The 21,675-nt window shown below is 41.5% G+C and overlaps 1 protein-coding gene across 3 annotated transcripts in view; it reads left to right on the forward strand.

The window, feature by feature from the left end:
* The window catches only part of dock7 (dedicator of cytokinesis 7), a 170,603-nt gene that overhangs the window by 126,782 nt on the left and 22,146 nt on the right, over nt 1-21,675 (forward strand). For all 3 annotated transcript variants that reach the window (XM_067990418.1, XM_067990415.1, XM_067990416.1), the window contains 8 exons: nt 3,003-3,099; nt 3,891-4,025; nt 6,701-6,853; nt 6,980-7,138; nt 8,547-8,647; nt 10,375-10,567; nt 14,271-14,414; nt 15,598-15,729. In XM_067990418.1, the coding sequence (XP_067846519.1) occupies nt 3,003-3,099; nt 3,891-4,025; nt 6,701-6,853; nt 6,980-7,138; nt 8,547-8,647; nt 10,375-10,567; nt 14,271-14,414; nt 15,598-15,729 (1,114 nt within the window). The remainder of the gene's footprint in view (nt 1-3,002; nt 3,100-3,890; nt 4,026-6,700; nt 6,854-6,979; nt 7,139-8,546; nt 8,648-10,374; nt 10,568-14,270; nt 14,415-15,597; nt 15,730-21,675) is intronic.

Here is a 21,675-nt window from a genome sequence, read left to right on the forward strand (position 1 = left end):
CCCTTTCTCTCTCTCTCTCCGTCCCTTTCTCTCTCTCTCTCTCCGTCCCTTTCTCTCTCTCTCTCTCCGTCCTTTTCTCTCTCTCTCTCTCCGTCCTTTTCTCTCTCTCTCTCTCTCTGTCCCTCTCTCTCTCTCTCTCTCTCTCCGTCCCTCTCTTTCTCTCTCTCTCTCCGTCCCTTTCTCTCTCTCTCTCTCTCCGTCCCTTTCTCTCTCTCTCCATCTCCTTCTATCTCTGGTACAGCACAGACAGAGGACAGGATTCCTTATCCATTAACGTCTTCTGTTTGAGCTGCTACCTTATTTTGTCTGGCCCTTTGCGCCTTCTAGATGTTGCTGCACTTGGGTTCAAAGACCACGGGGAAGCTCCTCATTTCCACTGAGATGCTCAAGTAGGGGACTAGTTAACACCCTCCCTAAAGATCATGCATCTTATGTTTTCAGCTAGACTTTCATTATTTTTGCAGTTCAATGCTGAATTGCTGCATCTTAATCTTTCGATGCAGTAAAGGAAATCTTATGGCTTTTGTCCCTTCAAACATACAGTCCAACCAGTAGCTGTCACCTCTTTGGCTCCACCCTTTATCTGTTGACATTCTTGACTTCACTTTTTCCTTTCACCTACAGTGGAAGTCCCACATTTTCTCCATTACTAAAGCTGCCTCCAAAACCTTGCTTTCCTCTTTTGTGCCAACAGTAACAACTGTTGATTCTCTATGAAGTCCAACCATCCAAGGAGCTTCTAACTTTTCTCTTGTACTCCTGAACAGGATAGGTGATCCCTCTCAACTGTAAATTCTCTTCTCCCTGCCCTCCTCTCCTCTTCCCCTTCTCTACTCCTCTGTCTCCTCCTTCCCCTTCTCTTTCTGTCTTCATTCCCTTTCTCTCCTCCTTCCCCTCCCCTCCTCTCCTCCTTCCCCTCCCCTCCTCTCCTCTCTCCCCCTTCCCCTCCTCTCTCTCTCCCCCTTCCCCTCCTCTCTCTCTCCCCCTTCCCCTCCTCTCTCTCTCCCCCTTCCCCTCCTCTCTCTCTCCCCCTTCCCCTCCTCTCTCTCCCCCTTCCCCTCCTCTCTCTCCCCCTTCCCCTCCTCTCTCTCTCCCCCCTTCCCCTCCTCTCTCTCTCCCCCTTCCCCTCCTCTCTCTCCCCCTTCCCCTCCTCTCTCTCCCCCTTCCCCTCCTCTCTCTCCCCCTTCCCCTCCTCTCTCTCCCCCTTCCCCTCCTCTCTCTCCCCCTTCCCCTCCTCTCTCTCCCCCTTCCCCTCCTCTCTCTCCCCCTTCCCCTCCTCTCTCTCCCCCTTCCCCTCCTCTCTCTCCCCCTTCCCCTCCTCTCTCTCCCCCTTCCCCTCCTCTCCTCTCTTCTCCTTCCCCTTCCCCTTCTCTGCTTCTTCTTTCCCCAATCTTTCTTGCCTCTCTTTTATTATACTATAGCAATTACTCCTCTGAACTTTCCTGAAATGAAAATACACGGTACTTTATGCTGTTCCTCATTACTGTTAAAATCGATTCATCTCAGGCTTTTGCTTAACCGTATTCTTTCCCAGAACCTCTAAACTGTGAAACTCTTTACCTCCTTCAGTCTTTCCCATCTGCTACAATCTAGTCTTTTAAAACCTGAATTTGGCACCACCCGATGGCAACTGCCTGAATTTTATTTGGCTCTATTTTCAGCCTTTTCAAACTTCATGGGTGTTCCACAGTTTTGAAGTCCTGGAAAAGACTGAGCTAGTGTAGGCAACGTTTTATCAATATATCATTCACAAACATCCCAGAAGAATAATTTGTCCAGAAGTAAAGTGTAGGATAAATACGAGAAGAATCTTCCATGATGTGGGACCAGTATAAAGGCGAAGTCTGCCTGTTGTGATTTGAGATTTTGTTTACCACTTTTTCATGGAATGGATTTGGAGTGAGTTACATTGAAGTGTTTGTGTTTAAATTAAAGTGAGTCCACAAAGGGTTAAAGTCCAGCTTACAGCTGAGGCTAAAAAAAAGTGTGTAGTCAAGCTAACCAAACCAAAACATTGAAGCTGCCCCTTACTCTCTGGGACAATGTTGGTGGTGGTGGGGGGGTGGGGGGGCGGGCAGGCAATCATTATGTTGGTAGTTAATAACAATTGAAGAGAATAGAAATATTTGGCACAAAAAGAAAGCTAAGTATTGAACAATATATTTGTCATATTGCAGCAAAAGTGTTTGAAAGATACAGCCATTATGTAATTTGATTAATGAAGGCATTGTAAAAGGTATATTTATTGACTGTGTTTTCGGAATAGAGCACCTTCCATAATAGAAAAAGTAATTTTTTTTCCTAGTTTGCAGATTATATCTTTTTCTCCCCATTTTGAAGTGACTTTGGGCAGAACATGTGCTTTACTGTATAAATTAAAACGCATACTTTTCTGCTTTCCTGACGTCTTAGTTTATAGATCCACTGCACTGCTTGGAAATGAGCTATATCGATCAGCAAGTTCCCAGGTTTAATCCCTGAGTCCCTTGATCTCAATCAAGGAAGCAGTAGGAATTTATTTTTCAACTCAACACCCTAGACTAAATAGGGGAAAAATTAACCAGGGTTCTCATTTCAAAATGCTTTCCAGTGAATTCTGCAGATGTGCAGAGAGACAAAATGATCACAAATGGGCTTGGCTTTGTTGCTTTCCCCCATGATGGAATAGCCTGCCCATACTCACTGTCTAGGCCTACACATTTAGTGAGGCACTGGAGTTTATCTGTTCTGTGGCATTATACCACAGAACTAGTGAGTGCCTACAGGAAAACAGGGAAGAAAATTGAAGGCAAGGCAAAATAAAATAAATTACTTTCAAAAATTAATTTTGCTTTGTGAATTTCTAGTATACATAAAGGCTAAAGTGAAAATGCACAACTTGCTACTCTTATAGATTAAACTAGTCTGCCATCTTTAACAGTAAATTGTGAATCAGTTCATAACATTTATACACGCAAAGCAAGCATCTGAGCCATTTCTGACAGTATATTTGTATGTGACAGATCAAGGGCTGAGTTGGAACATGAGGCACTGATTGATGGTAACCTCGCAACAGAGGCAAACCTTATTATTTTGGACACTTTGGAAATAATTGTTCAGGTAAGAAAACAAAAAACAGTTGCTAGAAAAACTGGACATGGAGAAGCATCCACTGGAAGAGTTTTAAATTTTCTACTGTCAGCATGTTACCATATTTGTTCTTTGGCACCTTTTCAAACATCTGTCCCTATGAATTAGCACTCTTGCCTCGATTTAATATAATTGGGTTAACCTAACGCTGATAGGAAAATCTAGACTGCGATGCCTTCACCTTTGGGATCCATGTTCAAATTCACCCTAGATTGATAGATTGAAAGTCTTCTTTCTCTGTCAGCTGTAAGGGTGTTGTGTGAAATGGGATTGGGACAATCTCAACACATTTCTTAGCATGCATAGATGCAAGGCACAAAACTGCCCCTGAACTGGCATAAAGTTGGAAATCTCTCTGAAAGGCCACAAATGTTTTGTAGGAAATGGAATAGGTCACATTGGTGCTGTAGAGGATGCTCTTTTGAGGGTTGGAGTTAGGATACAATTTTGGGACAGGGTAGAAAGATCGGTATCTAATCTGTGCTGTCCCTTTCCTGGGAGTGATTTGGGGTAGTGTCGAGACAGATTTACATCTAACCCATGCCATAACTGATGGCTAAGCACTTAATGATGTATTCCATTTCCCAATGTTAACATCCTATATATTAATGAGCACAATGATTGTTTAAAAAAGGATTTACAGAATTATAACAATAGCATAATCTCACTGTTAATACTGTAATTCATTTTTAATTTGAATCAGTTAATTTGTAAAATATTTTAAAAATTGTTTTTGTAATCTTTACCCTCCACTTTTTCAGACTGTTTCAGTGACAGAGTCCAAAGAGAGTGTGCTTGGAGGGGTCCTGAAGGTTCTTCTTCATACTATGGCCTGTAATCAGAGTGCACTTTACCTACAGCATTGTTTCGCCACCCAGAGAGCCTTGGTATCTAAAGTAGGTGTTATGTTACTATAGATAAATGTCATTAACTTTTTATTGAAGACCACAATCCAAACAATATTTTGTTCAAGGGCTACTCTCCAGAATGCTGCAATACACTGCACCATATAAAGATGGGACACTGGTTTGTTGCCTGAGATTCACGGTGAACTGGTTTCAATGACACCACCCTAGGTTATTACCAAGTGGGAATCATGCCCTTTTCCACAAGAAGGAAGAAAAATCATGGGACCAATAGTTTTAATAGGTTCTTTGGTTTTAATAGAACTTTTTAATTTATTCTACTAATGCTGAGATAATCCAGTATCACTTCCTTGCTTTTTCTCACTGCAGAGCAAGAAAAGGAGAGGGAACAGCACTGCATCACAGGTCTGGCAACGTCCCATTGCTAGACTGTCTAGGAATTGGGGCCCAGAGCTGCATGGAATTGCAGTTCTGCTGAAATGCAGATGGGCCCCTGGTTCATATTATGGGTACAACGGCAGTAGTTAAATGCTCTGTAAATACATTGGGTTGTGATTGACAGTCATTGTGCAGTCAAATTGATGTGACTCTTTAGTCTAGGCATAGAAGCACTTGACTTTCAGCACATTCATTTTAGGATATATCTGTGCTTAAAAGAACATCACAGTTTTGACAAATGGTGGTCAAATCATTATGGTTGTTTATTTGATACTTGGGCATTACATTCAAATAATTCTGAACGTAGGAATTTTCAGGAAAAAGCTATTATGCCCATCTCTTTTCGACATCTCATCAGATCCCTCAATCCACCTTTAACTTTATCTATTAACTCAGCGATTCCATGAATTCTATCCTCTCTATCATTCTTCCGTCTTTGCAGTAATGTCCTGCTCCACTCATCGTTAAATCCCATCCACTCCTTTGCTGATAATTCCACTCTGCATTTGTGAAACTTGCTTCAGATTGCATATCCTCAGCTTTCACAACCTTCAGTTCTTTCAGTGCAGTGGCTGTATCATCAGACTGTGATCTCTTCCAAGCCCCTCAGTAAGACAACAAAAACTTTTCAGTTATTCAAGGACATTCTTCATCTCGTTAGCAAATTAAACCAACATCCCTTATCTTTAATGGCTCCAACTTTAGCCACTCTTCATTTCCTTGGTTTTATAATCTCCTCTGACCTCAAATGGAAGTCCCCCATGTCTATTGCTACAGCTGTCTCCAAGAACCTTGGTTTCCTCTTTCATGGCAAGTACTATTTTTTATCTCCTCAATAACTCTTCACAGTCACCCCTGGACAGGATAGAAAATAAACTTGTGATATGATCCAGTTCTTATCTCTAACTCCCAATAGCTTTCTATTGTAACCTTCCTCTTTTTTTCCTGTTCTGTCAATCTACTATTACCCCCCTCCCCCCAGTCTTTGTGTCCTCTTATAATCTTTAGACTTTCAAAATCCAAGGTTAGCATCAACTGATCACTACTTCCTAAATTACCTCAACTTCTATTACTATTTTTAACCTCAGTTGTGTCCTGCCTTATGGGACTTGGCCATTCACCTAGGCATTTCTATATTTTTTTAAGTTGCTTATTGAACCCACTTATACAGTCTGCCTCAGTGCCCTTCTGTGTACCCTGCCTAATGCTATGAGTCTAATGCCCTCTGGGTGAAAAACATCTCCCTGACTTCCCTTCTAAGTTTTATTTTTTGAACCTTTTACCACACTGCAACTTTGTCAATACCCTTCATAATCTCAAATTTCAATAAACTCAACCTTGAAGTCCCTATTTTGAAGGGGTCGCTGCCATCCTTGGTTAGTTATCAATTAGTTAGGATTCAACTGGGAAGCATCAGTCAAACAAAAAAGAAAGGTATGAAAATCTAGATAGGAATGGGATAGAGAATTTGAAAGTACAGTTGGAGATTATCGACAGCTGTGGTGCTCATGATGATTACTGAACTGCTGGGACCATGGAAAGAAGGCAACTGGTCAAGGATGCATGTTATAGATTAGTGTGAGATTTTTCAGTTTTTCTTCATGTACCTTTGGGACGGGGTAAGCAGAAAGTTTGCAAAACCTCTCCTCAGACGAGTGAATGGCGGGGTGGAATCCGTGGTAGGGTCGATTGTATGTTGTCTGTAGAAGTAGAAGCTTTGATGATCTGAATCGCCTTTTCTCATTTCATGCTTGCTTGTGTTCCTGTCTTTTTCTAAGTTAATTGTGGAGGAGTAATAGAGGGGTCAGAGAAAGGGAATGGGGAATTCAAAAGTTCCTTTCCCCTTTTTCTCATTTTGGGGTTGGGGAAGTCTGTTGAATTTAGGTTGGAGGAGCTATATGTTGCCAATAGATTAGATGTGGTCACTTGAGCCTCTCTATATTGAGGGAATGATGTTGATTCATAAAATGAATCATCTTTGTTGTTTGTGACTCTCTATCCATGTTTTAAATGTGCTTGTACTTTTTTTACAACAAAATACCTTGTCAAGAAACATTTTTTAAAGGTAAAATCATATTCCCTGATGGCTCAGCTGATGTTTAGCAGCCAGGGTTCTTGCTCGTGATCACTATCCAGTGACTCCTACTGGAAAGTGCACATGTGTGGGCAATAGATAAAATAATGAATCATTACCTTCAAGAGAGAAAGGCAGAAAATCAAAAAAGAAAGGAAAAATGGATTAATTTAATTTGCTCCTGTTGTTACAGTTTCCTGAACTCCTTTTTGAAGAAGAAACGGAACAGTGTGCTGATCTGTGCCTAAGGCTTCTGCGACACTGCAGCAGCAGTATTGGCACGATCCGAGCACATGCTAGTGCCTCACTCTACCTCCTCATGAGGCAAAACTTTGAGATTGGCAATGTAAGCATTTCCACTACTGTTTGAACCTTGTTTTCCCTCTTTAGATTATGTCTTTCTTAACTTTTGTTCCTTAAAAACTGTGGCATTAAAATGTTATGGTAAAAACAGTGCTTTTATTGCTTACAGAATTTTGCAAGGGTGAAGATGCAAGTAACCATGTCCCTTTCCTCGCTGGTTGGAACATCCCAGAATTTTAATGAAGAATTCCTCAGACGTTCTTTAAAGACAATTTTGACATATGCTGAAGAAGACTTGGAACTGAGAGAAACAACCTTTCCTGACCAGGTAGATGATTGTATCTCCCTTGTCTTTTTTTTGTTACGTAACTATAAAGGAAATGAGTGCATTTATATAGCGCCTTTCACGACTTCAGCACGTCACAAAGTGCTTTACAGCTAATGAAGTACTTTTGCAGCGTATTCACTGTTGTAACGTGGGAAAACATGGCAGTCAATTTACGCACTGCAAAGTCCCACAAGCAGCAATGAGATACATGACCAGATAATCTGTTTTTAATGTTGTTGGTTGAGGGATAAATATTGGCCAGGGCAACGGATGAACTCCTTAGTTCTTCTTCGAATAGGGCCTTTGGATCTTTTACATCCACTTGAGGGGGCAGATGGAGCCTTGGTTTAACCTCTTATCCGAAAGATGACACCTTCAACAGTGTAATACTCCCTCAGTACTGCACTGGAGTGTCAGCCTGGATTATGTGCTCAAGTATCTGGAATAGAACTTGAACCCACAACCTTCTGACTCCAAGGCGAGAGTGTTCCCACTGAGTCAAGGCTAACACCTAACTATACTTACCAGGTTTCAATGTTGAGCAATTCTTTTCAGATGTAATATTAATCAAAAGGTGCCTGACTCTTGGCATCATGAAAAAAATTAAGGAGTGATAATGCTTAGTGCCATGGAGTTGGAGGACGCAAATTCAATTCCACACCACTCAGTTCCCAATCTGAGCAGCCCGTAGCGAAGATTGTGGTATTTTCCTTTCTTCATAATTTAATAAAATCCTTCTCCTTAGAGTCCAAATTTCTTTCCCAACAATATCCGTCTACTTTTATAGACACTCTGCTATCCCATGTTGAGCTTTCACAGTACCAGAGGGCTACCAATATACGTGGAATCATACCGTAGTATGAATTTGCACTTCAGGGAGGAGGTGAGGAGAAGCAGTAGATACCTTCGGAACATGGCAATATTGAGGATGGGAAAAGATCATTGCAGTCTATCTGCCTAGCCCTAAAGTAGCTTGTGATTGAAGAAAGGCTGGCTCACTTAGAGCTGATTTCTTGACTGTCTGCTATTGTACAGTTTGTAGGGAATGAGTCTGGTCTTTGTAGATATGGGACGCTCCCTTAGTAATGTGAGAGATTCATCATCTTACTCTCTATAGTAAAGATGTATAACTGTGATTGATGAACTGGACAAGTCATGTTAAGTTTTTTTTTTACATTTCAATGTACAATATTATTTTCAAAGAAAACAAACCTTTGAGTCAACTTTGTACTTTACACGTTTTTGGTTGAAATGGTCATTTTTTGTGTGTTCTCTTCGCCCCGTTTGGACTTGCTTCTGAATAATTCCTGAAAATGGTTCTATCAACCCTGTTTGGGTATTCTTTGGGGTTGGGGTGGATTTCTCACTTTTAATGCTGTTCACTATTACCTTGTTAACTCTGTTATAGGTCCAGGATCTGGTTTTCAATCTCCACATGATCCTGTCAGACACTGTGAAAATGAAAGAGCACCAAGAAGATCCAGAGATGCTCATTGACCTGATGTACAGGTACTTCTTGCAAATGTTCAGCAGCTCTCAAATGGACAAAGTGGGATACTTTCTATACTTCCTCCAATTTATCCTCTTACCCCTGCTTTTCCCCAGGATCTGATTCATACAGAGGTACAGTTCAATGGGTACCAGCACTCCTCTGGTATCTCGCTCAAGTGACCGGGTATAAGCACCATAAGGACCATGAGTGTTGACAGGCAATTCAATTGTGAATCACCTAGCATCATCCCGCCCTCACCCAATGTCCACACACATGCACTTTAGACCAGGAATCACTGGATAGGAATCTGGAGCAGGGACTCAGGCTGGTGCGTTCTGCCCACCATCTTGCCTGAGATTGATGAGGTTTCAATCTCTGGTATGCCTTGTACTCTGACGTTTTCCTTTTATTTTCTCTGCTTCTAATCTAACCAAGCTTGCAGCAGTTGGAGAGGGGGAGAAAAACGTGCTACCTAGCCTCCAACAGTGAAGATAGTGGCTCGGATGTGCATGGGAGTGGCCTCTTTTTATACCCAGTGGAAAACTGCCTGCCTTGTTTTCAGTGCGTCTCATCACAATATATTTGAGAGTGGCAATTCAGCAGCACAGAAGAAATTAGTCTCCATGTTGATGCTTCTACAATGTAGAAATTTTAATTAATTAATAATTTCAGTGAAACCTAATAGGGTGTGTGAGAAATTTTCATACTGTGCCCATTTGAACCTAGAAAAACATCTAGCAGTATAGTTATAAATTCTGTCAAATTTGGGTTATGACAGGACAGATCATTTTGAGCTGTATAACACTTGGGTGAAGTGTTGATATGTCACCAGTGGTGGTGCGAGCAATGAACCATTATGCAAGAAGGGTATACTTCACACACTATGGTCAAAACCTACCAGACATTGACTCAGTGGGCAAGCACAGCAGTATGTCCTAATGCACTCCACCTCCACCCCAAACCAAATATCAGGGTTATCATTGCAGTTACGGTCATTTGCTATCTTTCTGTATTATATATGATACCTTGTGCACTGAGTTTAATGGATTATGATGTGTTGCATCCAATAAAAAAAATTTAAACAGTTTAGAAGTATGGGACTAGATTTGGGTAAATATTCACCTATTTTAAAATGGCAAAAATGAACTGATCCTCTGGGCAACAAACAACTACAGGCCTAGTAGCCTGATTTCAATAATAGGTAAAATAATGTAATCTAACCACCAGGCTATAGAGTCCCTGTACAGCATAACTTAATGCATCATTTATTGAGTCATACGACCAGAAGGTTCCAGGTTCAATCCTTGGTCTGATCTCAGTAAAGGCAGCCACTGAGATGCTACAATTGGCCTCGATAGCCCTGGGCTAAAGAAGGGAAACTAATCAGCCAGCGTTGCTGATTGCTACCAGTGGCAGCTGACCCCTGGTGGAAATTGCACATCTGTAGACATCGTGAGGATCAGATTGGAAGTGATTGTGATGACCTCTGTGGTTGAATAGTCTGACATTGCTCGCTATCTAGACTCAAACATGAAGAATGGCCACTTGGATGAAGTGAAATCCCTAAAAGTGGATAGTTGAGCCATACTGAGATGAATCAACGCCTTCAGGTGAGGCAAGAAGAAAATTTGGGGGTGGGGGGTGGTGAGGGGGAACAAAAAAAGGATAAATGGTATGCATGCGATGACCTAATTTTAGGGGGGCTGTTCATCAGTAATTTTGTTTTTCCTTTTACTCCTGAAAGAATCGCTAAAGGATACCAGACATCGCCAGACCTGCGGCTAACATGGCTCCAAAACATGGCTGGTAAACACTCAGAGAGGAGCAATCGTGCTGAAGCGGCGCAGTGCCTGGTGCATTCAGCAGCACTAGTAGCAGAGTACTTAAGTATGTTGGAAGATCGCAAGTATCTCCCGGTAGGATGTGTAACCTTTCAGGTAAGGGACTGTGAGTTACACTCAGATTTTCCTTTCTTTTTCACTCTATATATTTTATGCTCATCAAATTGTGTGGGGAAATGGAATGTTTTCCTCTTATTTTCAGTATCAAACGTTCCCAGGGTAGATATTAGCAATGCCTGATGCAAAGTGACGCTCTCTCTTCTGCATGCAAATATGCCTTTACCTTCTAATCAGGATAGCCACCTATATGGTGATGTGATGCTGGGAACCCAGGCCAAACAGGGAAATATCCGTTTTATACCCACCCTCGGAAGAGCCCTGAAGGTAACGATCTTGTTTAGGAAGTACAACCACAGCCAGGTTAGTTTCCTTTTCAAAACAAAGGCAGGAGAGGGCTTCCCCTCACCTATGCCCCTGAATAGACCTTCTGCTTCATCTGTACCTGGACCTCCATTCAATGTTGTGGGCTGTCCCCAGAGGTGGGATTCTGCATAGTTCACTTTTCTCTTGCTGTTTAGTGAGTGATAGCATAAGAAAGGTAGCAGGAGAGTTAATCCCAACATTGGCAGCACTAGTATATCGATCAGCAGTTTATTCACCCTGTTGAATTTTTTCCCTTTAGTGTAGGGAAGTGCCTGGCCTCCACTTGACAGTTGACTGCATTGCCATGGTTGAAATCAAGAACTAAATGTCCTTGAGCAAGGCACTGTTTGCAACAGTGGACAAATTTCAGATGTGAGCTTTTCCGTCACGAGTCAGCCACGTGTCACCTCATGGAATTTATAAATGTGATTACACAGGAAGCTGTATCTCATGTACAGAAATCACCTGGAACAGATGGTCTCACCTAAGGAAGAATGACCTTCCACTGCTGTATAAAAGCTGATGTAAAGCCCGATCCTACCTCCCCCCCAAATAAACGTTGAATAACATTTTTTAAAAACTGGTGGCCTGTTGCACCACCATTCACACTTAGCTGGTTAACAAAATTATTGAGTCAGCTGTTTTCCATCACTAAATAATACAGAGGGGTAGAGTTTCCGCTAGATTGCCCGAACCAGCGCAAAAGATCGTGGAAAATCAAGCGTAAATCGAGTTTCGGCAATCTTTAACGCTGGTTCAAAAATCATTGCGCCCGAAGCCAGCCCTGCTCACAAAACTGGCCACGCCTCTAGATCGAAATAACAAGGATGGTCAGTTTCCGCCTGTCTGTGGCCGTTCAGGGAGGGTCTTCAAATTAAGCTCGTTTTCTTAGGCGCATAGGCACATTTTAAATGTTTTTACATATTAAAAAATATTTAAGTTACTAAGAAACTGACTAGTGTACACCAATGAAAGTAGTAAATCGTTCAGTGTAGTTTTTTTTTAAGTCATTTTCAGTGTATTAGAATCAGGTTACTCACAGGTGGAGGACTAGAAACTCTTATTAAAAATGCTTATTTTTTTGCAATAAACCCATTTTCAGCTGTATCAATAAAACTGCACCAGGTTACCACTCTTAAATACATGAATGAATATTTTTAATGCAAAGAAAAAAAAACGATTAAGTTCTGTTACACTGACCGATTACGCTGGTTCATGGAAGATTTCACGTTTGTGATTATGCAAATGCATTTTAGCGGAAACTTGAACTGTAACCTTACCAGTGCAATTTCAAACGGAATTTGTGCCCAATTTGCTGATTGTACCCAAAGTGGAAACTCTACCCCAGATACTTTTTTGTTTGGATTGCTTAAGAGACTATAGGTTGACTTCATTCCTCTATTTTGGGTTGGTTTGACAGCTGTATTTTGTACTGAATTCTGTGGACCTAATGAGCTCATCTTATTTAGCAGGGACGAGCTTAGCTGCTCTTAATTATACCATTTCAGATGAGGATTGGGGGCTATTTGGTTCATAGATTATCACGCCATCACTGTTGCATCATTGATAGTCTGACATTCTGGATCAGTGTTGGGAGGGGAGGGGAGGGGAGGGGGAGGGAGTGATTCCTACTTGCACAGCATCTGGACTTCTCCCTCTGTCCAGTTATTTAGGGTGATGATACTACAGGAGGTCAAGTTCATAACAAGTATCTTTATTGTACTGACACCTGTGATGGTCCCATTGGCTCTGGAACAGCATCGAAGGGTTGAATAGGGAAAGTGGTTAAATTAGAGAGTATTGTGTACTCTTTTGTCTATCTCTGACTCACTGTATTTGTGTATGTTCTCCCTTTTTGAATAATTGATCAGAAGGAGGGGGCAGATTGTGTGAATTCTAGCATCCTCAGTTGATCCCTGGATCTGCTCTGGGACTGGGCTCGCGGATGCTGGGCTTCCACAGGTGCTTCTGTATTTCTTTTCATATTTCACTGATGGGGAGGGGGCAGAGAGTGAGTGCTTCCCCAAGCACTGGCCCAGCTGCACTTCTCCGTTCTCCTTAATGTGTTATCGGTTGCCCATTTCCTCTTTTTTTATTCTTCCACAGCTCTCTATGGCTTCTGTCTAGAAGGTGGCCATTGTGGGGTTTTCCTGTGGTATTATGGTGTTAGGCTCATAAAAGTGATCTGGATCCTTCCAGAAGCCTAATGCCTAATTCTTTTTCTAGTGATTTGCAATCTTGGCCCCAACCACCGTTGCCAGTTTCAGATTTGAATAGGTCTTTAATGCTTCTCAGCTACTTATTTTCTTTATTTGAATTAATGCTTAGGCTTTTCTCCTCCATGTTTTCCTAATGCTGGATGATTCAAAAATAAAAAGTTAATAAAACACTCACACTTGTGGTGAGATGCTTGTGATCATGGCTTTTAAGTACTGATGTTGGATTGTTGCCATGTCAACATCAGAGTGATGTGACCAGACATTGATTACATGGCTCCTGCTAGCTTTGCTGTTATAATAGAGCAAATATTGCATCCTTCAATGCAGTATATTTGTTTATTTTATTCTTCCTCTCTTTTCCTCGCTCTTCTTCATTTTCCCTCTCTTTCCCTCTCTCTTCTTACTGCTTCATTTATTTATCTTGCCCATTTTCGCAGTCCATCTAGCTGTACCTGTGAGTTGTAAACAATTTTACAACACCAAGTTATAGTCCAGCAATTTTATTTTAAATTCACAAGCTTTCGGAGGCTTCCTCCTTCGTCAGGTGACATCGTTCACCTGACGAAGGAGGAAGCCTCCGAAAGCTTGTGAATTTAAAATAAAATTGCTGGACTATAACTTGGTGTTGTAAAATTGTTTACAATTGTCAACCCCAGTCCATCACCGGCATCTCCACATCATGAGTACCTGTGAGTGCCACTATAGCAATAAACAAATATAACACTAGAGGCAGGGCTTTCGTATCATCCCGCTATTATAACTATTGACCCTTTATTTTTGATAGAAGGCTTTCACTACTGCTGTAGTTGCAGGGATAGCCCCACATCCATAGTGTCTCTCCAGCAAGATAAAGTAAAGGAAAACCATGAAACTAGGATTTACCAGTACAGTAGAGATGCACGACTGATCGTCAGGTGGGAGGACGGGAGATTCCCACTGAAGGGGGCAGAGTTGATAGATCTGCGTTGATTGCATTTGTGACCCGTGACAAAAATATAGTCAAGCTGCTTTTAACTATAAATATTCCTCTGAGTGTTCTGTACTTGTGGTGACTTTGATTGATCAAAGACTAGCTGCATTAGCTCCCCTAATAATGAAAAGATTGCTGATCCCATAGGTTGTCCATAGCCTGTATGCCTTTCTTTGTTTCCTTCTAGAACATTTCTTTCAATGTTTTGGAGGAGTCTGCGGTTTCTGATGACGTTCTTTCACCAGATGAGGAAGGAATCTGCTCTGGGAAGTATTTTACGGAAGCTGGTCTTGTGGGATTGCTGGAGCAAGCTGCAGATCTGTTTTCAATGGTAAGTATTATTTCAGTTTTCCAGCTTTCTTGTGCTGTTGCCATGGGTGGTATCAGTGAATGGGAGCAGACCAGGTTGAATGGTGGAGATGTGGAAATGAATGAATATACCGAGGGTTTTGCTTGACAACCTTTAGGGATCAGGGCATGTTAATAGAGAGTCACCCGTATGAGATTAAATGGGCGAGGTAGAGTCCATAATTGGGTAAATTGTACATGGTCTGAAAAAGGAATAGACTTGATGAGCTGAATGGTCTTTTCTCATTCCATGTTTTCTTATGTTCTAATAATGTGTTACTGAAGATAATTTGTGGGTTTGTATATATGTGTGTATATTTTTATATATATATATATATATATTCTCCATTTAACCACTTGCAATCTGCTTCAGCCAGGACAGTAGAGTGAACTTGTCCAGGACCAGTGATGAATCCAGTCCATGATCTGCTGTATGCAGTCAGGCAAAATGGATAATGTCAGTTTCCTTGATCTGCTGCCTGACCTTCCAATTGTGAGCACTGATGATGCTGGCAGAATTGAGTCTCTGGTAGCCCAAGGAAACTAGCTTAAGCATTGGAATATCAGATACACTATTGGGTCCTTTTTAGTAAAATGTTATTTAGCTAACTATTTCTTGCAGTTTTAAAAAGATGCCCTTTGTTAGGTAGAATTTTTGAGCTGGCATCACAGTGTGCTGATACGCCAACATTCTGCACTACAGAGTGGAGAGACACAGAGTTCAGTTTCCCCTCTCCCACTCTGTTGAGGACTCATTTAAAATGACTGTTAGATGCCTGCACAAAGATATTAGAAATATGACAGAAAACTCCTACCCATCACAGGTACGGAATTAGCTGATTTCAGTCAATCAACAATTAGCTTTGGACTAAGGAGGATAAAAATCAACCTAGGTACCTGCTCCTAATCACTATCCATTAGCCCACTGTTGAAAGTGCACGTGTGGATGCTGGGCCAGGACAGGATTGGCCTCGTGAAATAAGTTGTTGACATTCACTGTCTCAGGTTGGGTAAGTTATCAGAAGGTAGCTGGTGCCTGTGGAACCATAACTCAGCAGGAGTCTTTGCCTTGAGGGTAAATTTTTTAAACCCTCTATTGAAATTGCATAATAAAAAATGCTGATTTTCTTTTGCTATATTAAATATTTTGGACTTTCAAATAACAGGCTGGAATGTACGAGGCAGTTAATGAAGTTTACAAGGTTCTAATTCCAATCCATGAGGCTAATCGTGATGCAAAAAAACTGGCGACTATTCATGGTAAACTCCAAGATGCATTCAGCAAAATAGTCCATCAGGTAACTAACTTTGCAAACTTCACTTAAGTTTAATTTCAGAAGTTTCTTTTTAAAAAACATTGTGAATATTTGATTTTAGGTAAGTTTTTTTTTAAAAAAAGAATTGACTTTAATTCAATTTTGCTGTAAGAATTGAGCATATCCTTGGGAAAAAAATCTAAAAACGTATGTTTAAAATTGTACGTGCATGCTTTTCTTTTTGCATATGTGATCCCAACTTTACAGGATCTTGTTTGTTGTGTGACTGTCTTGACATGACTCTTACTTTCTGTTACACAGAGTACTGGCTGGGAGGTAGGTGTCATTTCAGTTGATGTTGGAACACTAATGTTTTTCTAAGACTCGTGCGAATGCTTTGCCCGTGTGTGCTGGCTGTGGGTGTTCTGTTGTTGTCTGGCTATGAAGTCATTTCTTTTGATCTCAGAATTGTTATTTTTTCTGCTGAGGTCATGTGAAATGCTTTCAGATGAACAGATCTCACAGACGGTGCATGTTAAATAGACATTTTCTCACTAATGAAGAGTCCTGTGAATGAGTCACTTCCATTATCACTAGCTTTTAATTTTTTTTTGTTTCACAGACATGTATTTGCCTCTCACTGCTGTTGGCAGTAAGGTTTTTCTTTATTTTACTAGTTTTGATTTATACATTTTTTTCTCAATGCAATTATTTGTATCCATTGTTCACGAGTCACACATTGCAACATTGCATGGTAAAGTACCTCCGTAGCCTGTTTGCTTGTCCAGTTGTGATTTGTGTTAGCTTCCTCTCCTTTCTCGATCATCTATCTTGTGATGTGCTGAGTATGCTATCCCTCTTATACCAGATACTGCATGTTGTGCTGTGCTGTGATGTTTGAGTGGGTTTGATAGCTGCTGTCTTTTTTAATTTACTTTTATTGCTGGAATTTGTTGCTTTTTTTTGTTTCAAAGATCCCTGCCCTGATTAAAGTAATTTATGTTTTCTCCTCTCTCTCTCGCCCTGGTGCTGACCCCTTCCTCCCGCTTTTATTACTGTCCTATTGTGGTAAGTTTTCCACTTTGTTGATCTATTGCGATACCTGATGCAGTCATTGAGCATTTCTTGTTGGGGGGGGGGGAAAGAAATTAAATTTGCTGCGAATCACACAACTTTTTATTTTCTTCTGTGAGTGCTTACTTTTATCATGCATCCCGAGTACCAACATTCATTGTGTTGGGATCAAGGTGGTTGTCTTGTGTGACTAAATATTTTAATAATTCTGCAACATTCACTCCCATAAGCTCATATTTCAGTTTTTCTTTTTCTGCAAAGTTACTGTTAATTTTGATAGTGTAACAGGTGAGGCCAATACCGCCACCCATGGACAGCATTCTCTGCCATGTCCTCTCTATTTTACATGATTAGTGCAACCAGTAGTTACTTTAGAATAGTGTAAGCTGTCTTCATACTGCTTTTAAATTAGGCAGAAGTGGAGCCTGACCATTAAGTACTTAAAGGCATATACAAAGCTCTGCTAACCAGAGTTTCAGTTTTGGTAAAATTTTTAATATCCTGTTTGAAGCTTAAAAGGTGTGAGGCTGCCTTTCAAGATGGTTTCACAACTGATGCCCAAACTCAAACTGAGGTGATTTTGCTGGATTTATGCTGCGCATTTTGCAAAGCCTAAACCACTTCGTAGATATCCTGAATTTACCACATTTTGCTCAGATAATAAGTGAACCATGACTCTTCAAAGCAGCACAATCGTTATGAACATAAGGGCTGATTTTCCTATGGCTCCTGCACCTGGGCCCTAGGCATGCACAGCACACCCAAAGTGTGCTGTGCCTGATCGGACCTGAACCCACCTGTATTTACAGGGTACATGCCTGGCCCCCAGTAGGACCTCGCGCCTGGAAAGGGGGAAGGAAAGTCTGCTGCTGTAGCAGTGGCTATCCTTGTCAGGTCTTCTGGCTATTGTCTACAATCAACAGCCAGGAGGTCTCCAGTGTTGAATCTTGGTCTGATGATCGCTTGAAAGTCTTTGTATTTGGTGTCTCCCTCTCTTTAATCCTCTGATCAGAGAGCAGCTGGTGCTGGGCTTAAGGCCCACTTTTCCTAAGCATTCCTGAAATTGGGTGGCCCACTGACGATACTAGAGGAAATTGAGGTGAGACAGGTGGGAACATCGTCCTGTCACATCGTAACACTTTGCCTGTGCCAATTGTGGATGCAGGTACTCCACCTTACAGGAAACCCTGGAAATCTCACGGCAGTGTAAAGGGGACAGAAACCCAGTGTCACTGTGTTCTGCATTTGAAGAATAAGCGTTCCCTGGAGGAAAGTCACAAGAAAATTGGGATGATAATGTCTAGAAACTGCACCCAACATGAATTATATGGGCAATGTTGTTTGGCATTAAAGATCCCATGGCATTCTTAAAAGAGAAGCAGGAAGTTCTTCCATTGTCCTGACCAAAATCCCTCTCAGGACCAGTGTTTGCCTTGCTGGGGCCCTGTGCAAAGGTTCAGTTTGGGGCCCTACATTTTACTTGACAATGGTACTTAACAATACTTACTGGTATCGAATACACACACGTACGATTGTGAAAAGGCATGCTTGCAATAGGTAATAAAAAAAAAAGCTGACAAAATGGTCAGGGATCAGCTGTTGAGTAGGTGTCCTTTCACTGGGTGCACTCGGGGCCCCTGATGGTCTCGGAGCCCCGTGCAGTTGCACCTCGATTCCTCTCAACTGAAACTACCAAAGACAGATTAACTGGTCATTCATCTCATTGCTGTTTCTGGGACCTTTGTGCAAAATGGCTGCTGTGTTTGCCTACATAACAACAGTGATTAAACTTCAGAGTAATACTTGGTGACATTCCTGAGCAAGGAACATTAGGAACAGGAGTAGGCCATTCAGCCCCTTGAGCCTGCTCCGCTATTCAATTAGATTGTGACTGATCTGCACTCTAACTTTATTTACCTGCTGTTGCTCCATATCTCTTGATACCCTTACCTAACAAAAATCTATCCATCTCAGTCTTGAAAGCTCCAATTCTCCGAGCATCCACAGCCTTTTGGGGGGGAGTTCCTGTTTTCTACTACCCTTTGCGTGGAAAAAGTGCGTCCTGATTTTGCTTCTGAATGGCCTAGCTCTAATGTTAAGATTATATCCCCTTGTTCTTGATTCCCCCACCAGAGGAAATAATTTCTCTGTATCTACCCTATCAAATCCTTTTAACATTTTAAACACCTCGATCAGATCACCCTTCAATCTTCTATACTCAAGGGAATACAAGCCAAGTTTATGCAACCTGTCCTCATAATTTAACCCTCTAAGTCCCGGTATCATTCTGGTGAATCTACACTGCACCCCATCACGGCCAATATATCCTTCCCGAGGTATGGTGCCCAAAACTGAACACAATACTCCAGATGGGGTCTGACCAAGGTTCTATACAATTGAAGCATCACTTCCTCCACTTTGTAATCCATCCCCTTGATATAAAATCCAACATTCTATTAGTCTTTTCGAATGTTTTTTGCACCTGTCTACTAACTTTTAATGATTTGTGGTTGGATTCTCAAATCTCTTTCTTCCTTTACCGGTCTTAGTTTCTCACCATTTGGAAAATACTCCGATTTATCTTTCTTGGGTCCAAAGTGGAAGACTTTGCCCCTTGCCCACAATTTGCCATAATTTGCCCACTCTCTTAATCTGTCTATGTCCCTTTGCAACTTCCTGCTCCCATCTACACTACTTACTGCCCCTCCTAACTTAGTGTCATCTGCAAATACAAGTTTCCTATTCCTTCATCCAAGTCATTAATAAATACGGTAAAAAGTTAAGGCCCCAGAACATATCCCTGGGGAACACCACTTGTCACATCGCACCAATCAGAGTACATACACTTTATTCCTACTCTAACTCTTACCTCCAGACCAATTTCCGACCTAAGTCAAAAGGCTACCTCCTTTTTTTTGCTCTCTAAGTTAGGACATTGGGTTAAACTAAGAGCTGGGAAACTATAACTCGCTATTTTATTAAATTAATAACTTAAACTAGATAAACTGATTAGTTAATAAAACTAAAACTATCAAGTGAATAAAAACTTTAACTAATTAGATATATAAAACAAGGTTAAATAGGGATGGCAGGGCAGGTGGTGTCATAACTGCAGCATGTGGGAGTTTGGGGAGAGTAGCGAGATCCCGAGCAACCACATCTGCAGTAAGTGTCTGCAGCTCAAGGAACTTCGGTCAGAGTTGTTGAGCTGGAGTCCGGGCTGCAGACATTGCGATGCATCAGGGAGGGGGAGAGTTATCAGGACACTTTGATCCAGGAGGCAGTCACACCCCTTAGGTTAGGTAGTAGTTTTGATTTGGTCTGTGGTCAGGGACAGGAGGATGTGACTGCAAGTTAGGCAGGTATGGGGAACCAGGATCCAGTGATGGAGGAGCCTAAGCCTTTGACCTTGTCCAATAGGTATGAGGTACTTGCTATCTGTATGGATGAGATCAAAGACTGCAGGGAGGATGGGCAAACTGACCACAGCATCGTGGTACAGGAGGCCATTCAAGTGGGTGGAGTAAAAAGGAATGTGATAATGGTAAGGGATAGTATAGTCAGGGGGATAGATACTGTTCTCTGCAACTGCGACCAGGAGTCCCGACGGCTATGTTACCTGCCCGGTGCCAGGGTTAAGGATATATCCTTGCGGCTGGAAAAGAACTTGGAGCATGAGGGGGAGGATAGAGTTGTCATAGTCCACGCAGGAACCAACGACGTAGGTAGAACTAGGAATGAGGTTCTGCTGAGGGAATTTGAGGAGTTAGGGTCCAAATTAAAAAGCAGAACCTCAAAGGTAATAATCTCTGGATTACTACCTGAGCCACGTGCAAATTGGCATAGGTACAAACAGATTAGACGGTTAAATGCATGGCTGAAAGAGTGGTGTGGGAAGCAGGGGCTTCAATTCATGGGACACTGGCACCAGTACTGGGGAAAGAGGGAGCTGTTCCATTGGGATGGGCTCCACCCAGGCTGGGACCAGTGTCCTGGTGAATCGAATAACTAGGGTGGTAGATAGAGCTTTAATCTAATAAGAGGGGTGGCAGGTTCAAGTAAGCGTAATTTTATGAGTGTAAAAAGAAAAGTCAAGGCTGTAGAGCAGAGTAGCGATTTGGGTAAAAGCAAGCAGAGTGTGTCAGGAAGGGACAGAGAGTTTAATGGTAAGGGATAGTATAGTCAGGGAAAAAAAACAAAATGTTAAAATTAAAGGCGCTATATCTGAATGCACGAAGCATTCATAACGAGATAGATGAATTAATGGCACAAATAGAGATAAATGGGTTTGATCTAGTAGCTATTACTGAGACGTGGTTGCAGAGTGACCAAGGTTGAGAACTCAATTTTCCAGAGTACTTGACTGTTAGAAAAGATAGTAAAAATGGAAAAGGAGTGGGGGAGCCCTGATAGTAAAGGATGAGGTAAAGGCAGTAATGAGAAAGACCTTAGCTCAGAAAATCAGGATGTAGAATCAGTATGGATGGAGCTAAGAAATAACAAAGCACAGAAAACACTGGTGGGAGTAGTTTACAGGTCTCCTAACAGTAGATATAGTGTTGGACAGAGTATAAGTCAGGAAATTAGAAGAGCATGTAACAAGGGTTATGCAATAATCATGGGGGACATTAATCTTCATACAAACTGGGTAAAACAAATTGGCAAAGGTAGTTTGGAGGACGAGTTCGTAGAATGCATGCGAGACAGTTTTCTAGAACAATATGTCGAGGAATCAACTAGGGAAGAGGCTATTTTAGATCTAGTATTATGTAATAAGACAGGATTAATTAGTAATCTTATAATAAGGATTGTCTGGGGAAGAGTGATCATAATATGATAGAATTTCATATTGAGTTTGAGAGTGATATAGTTAAGTCCGAAACTAGGGTCTTAAATTTAAACAAGGCCAATTAT

This window comes from Heptranchias perlo, chromosome 9 (genome assembly GCF_035084215.1).
Source record: "Heptranchias perlo isolate sHepPer1 chromosome 9, sHepPer1.hap1, whole genome shotgun sequence".
Taxonomy (NCBI): Eukaryota; Metazoa; Chordata; class Chondrichthyes; order Hexanchiformes; family Hexanchidae; genus Heptranchias; species Heptranchias perlo.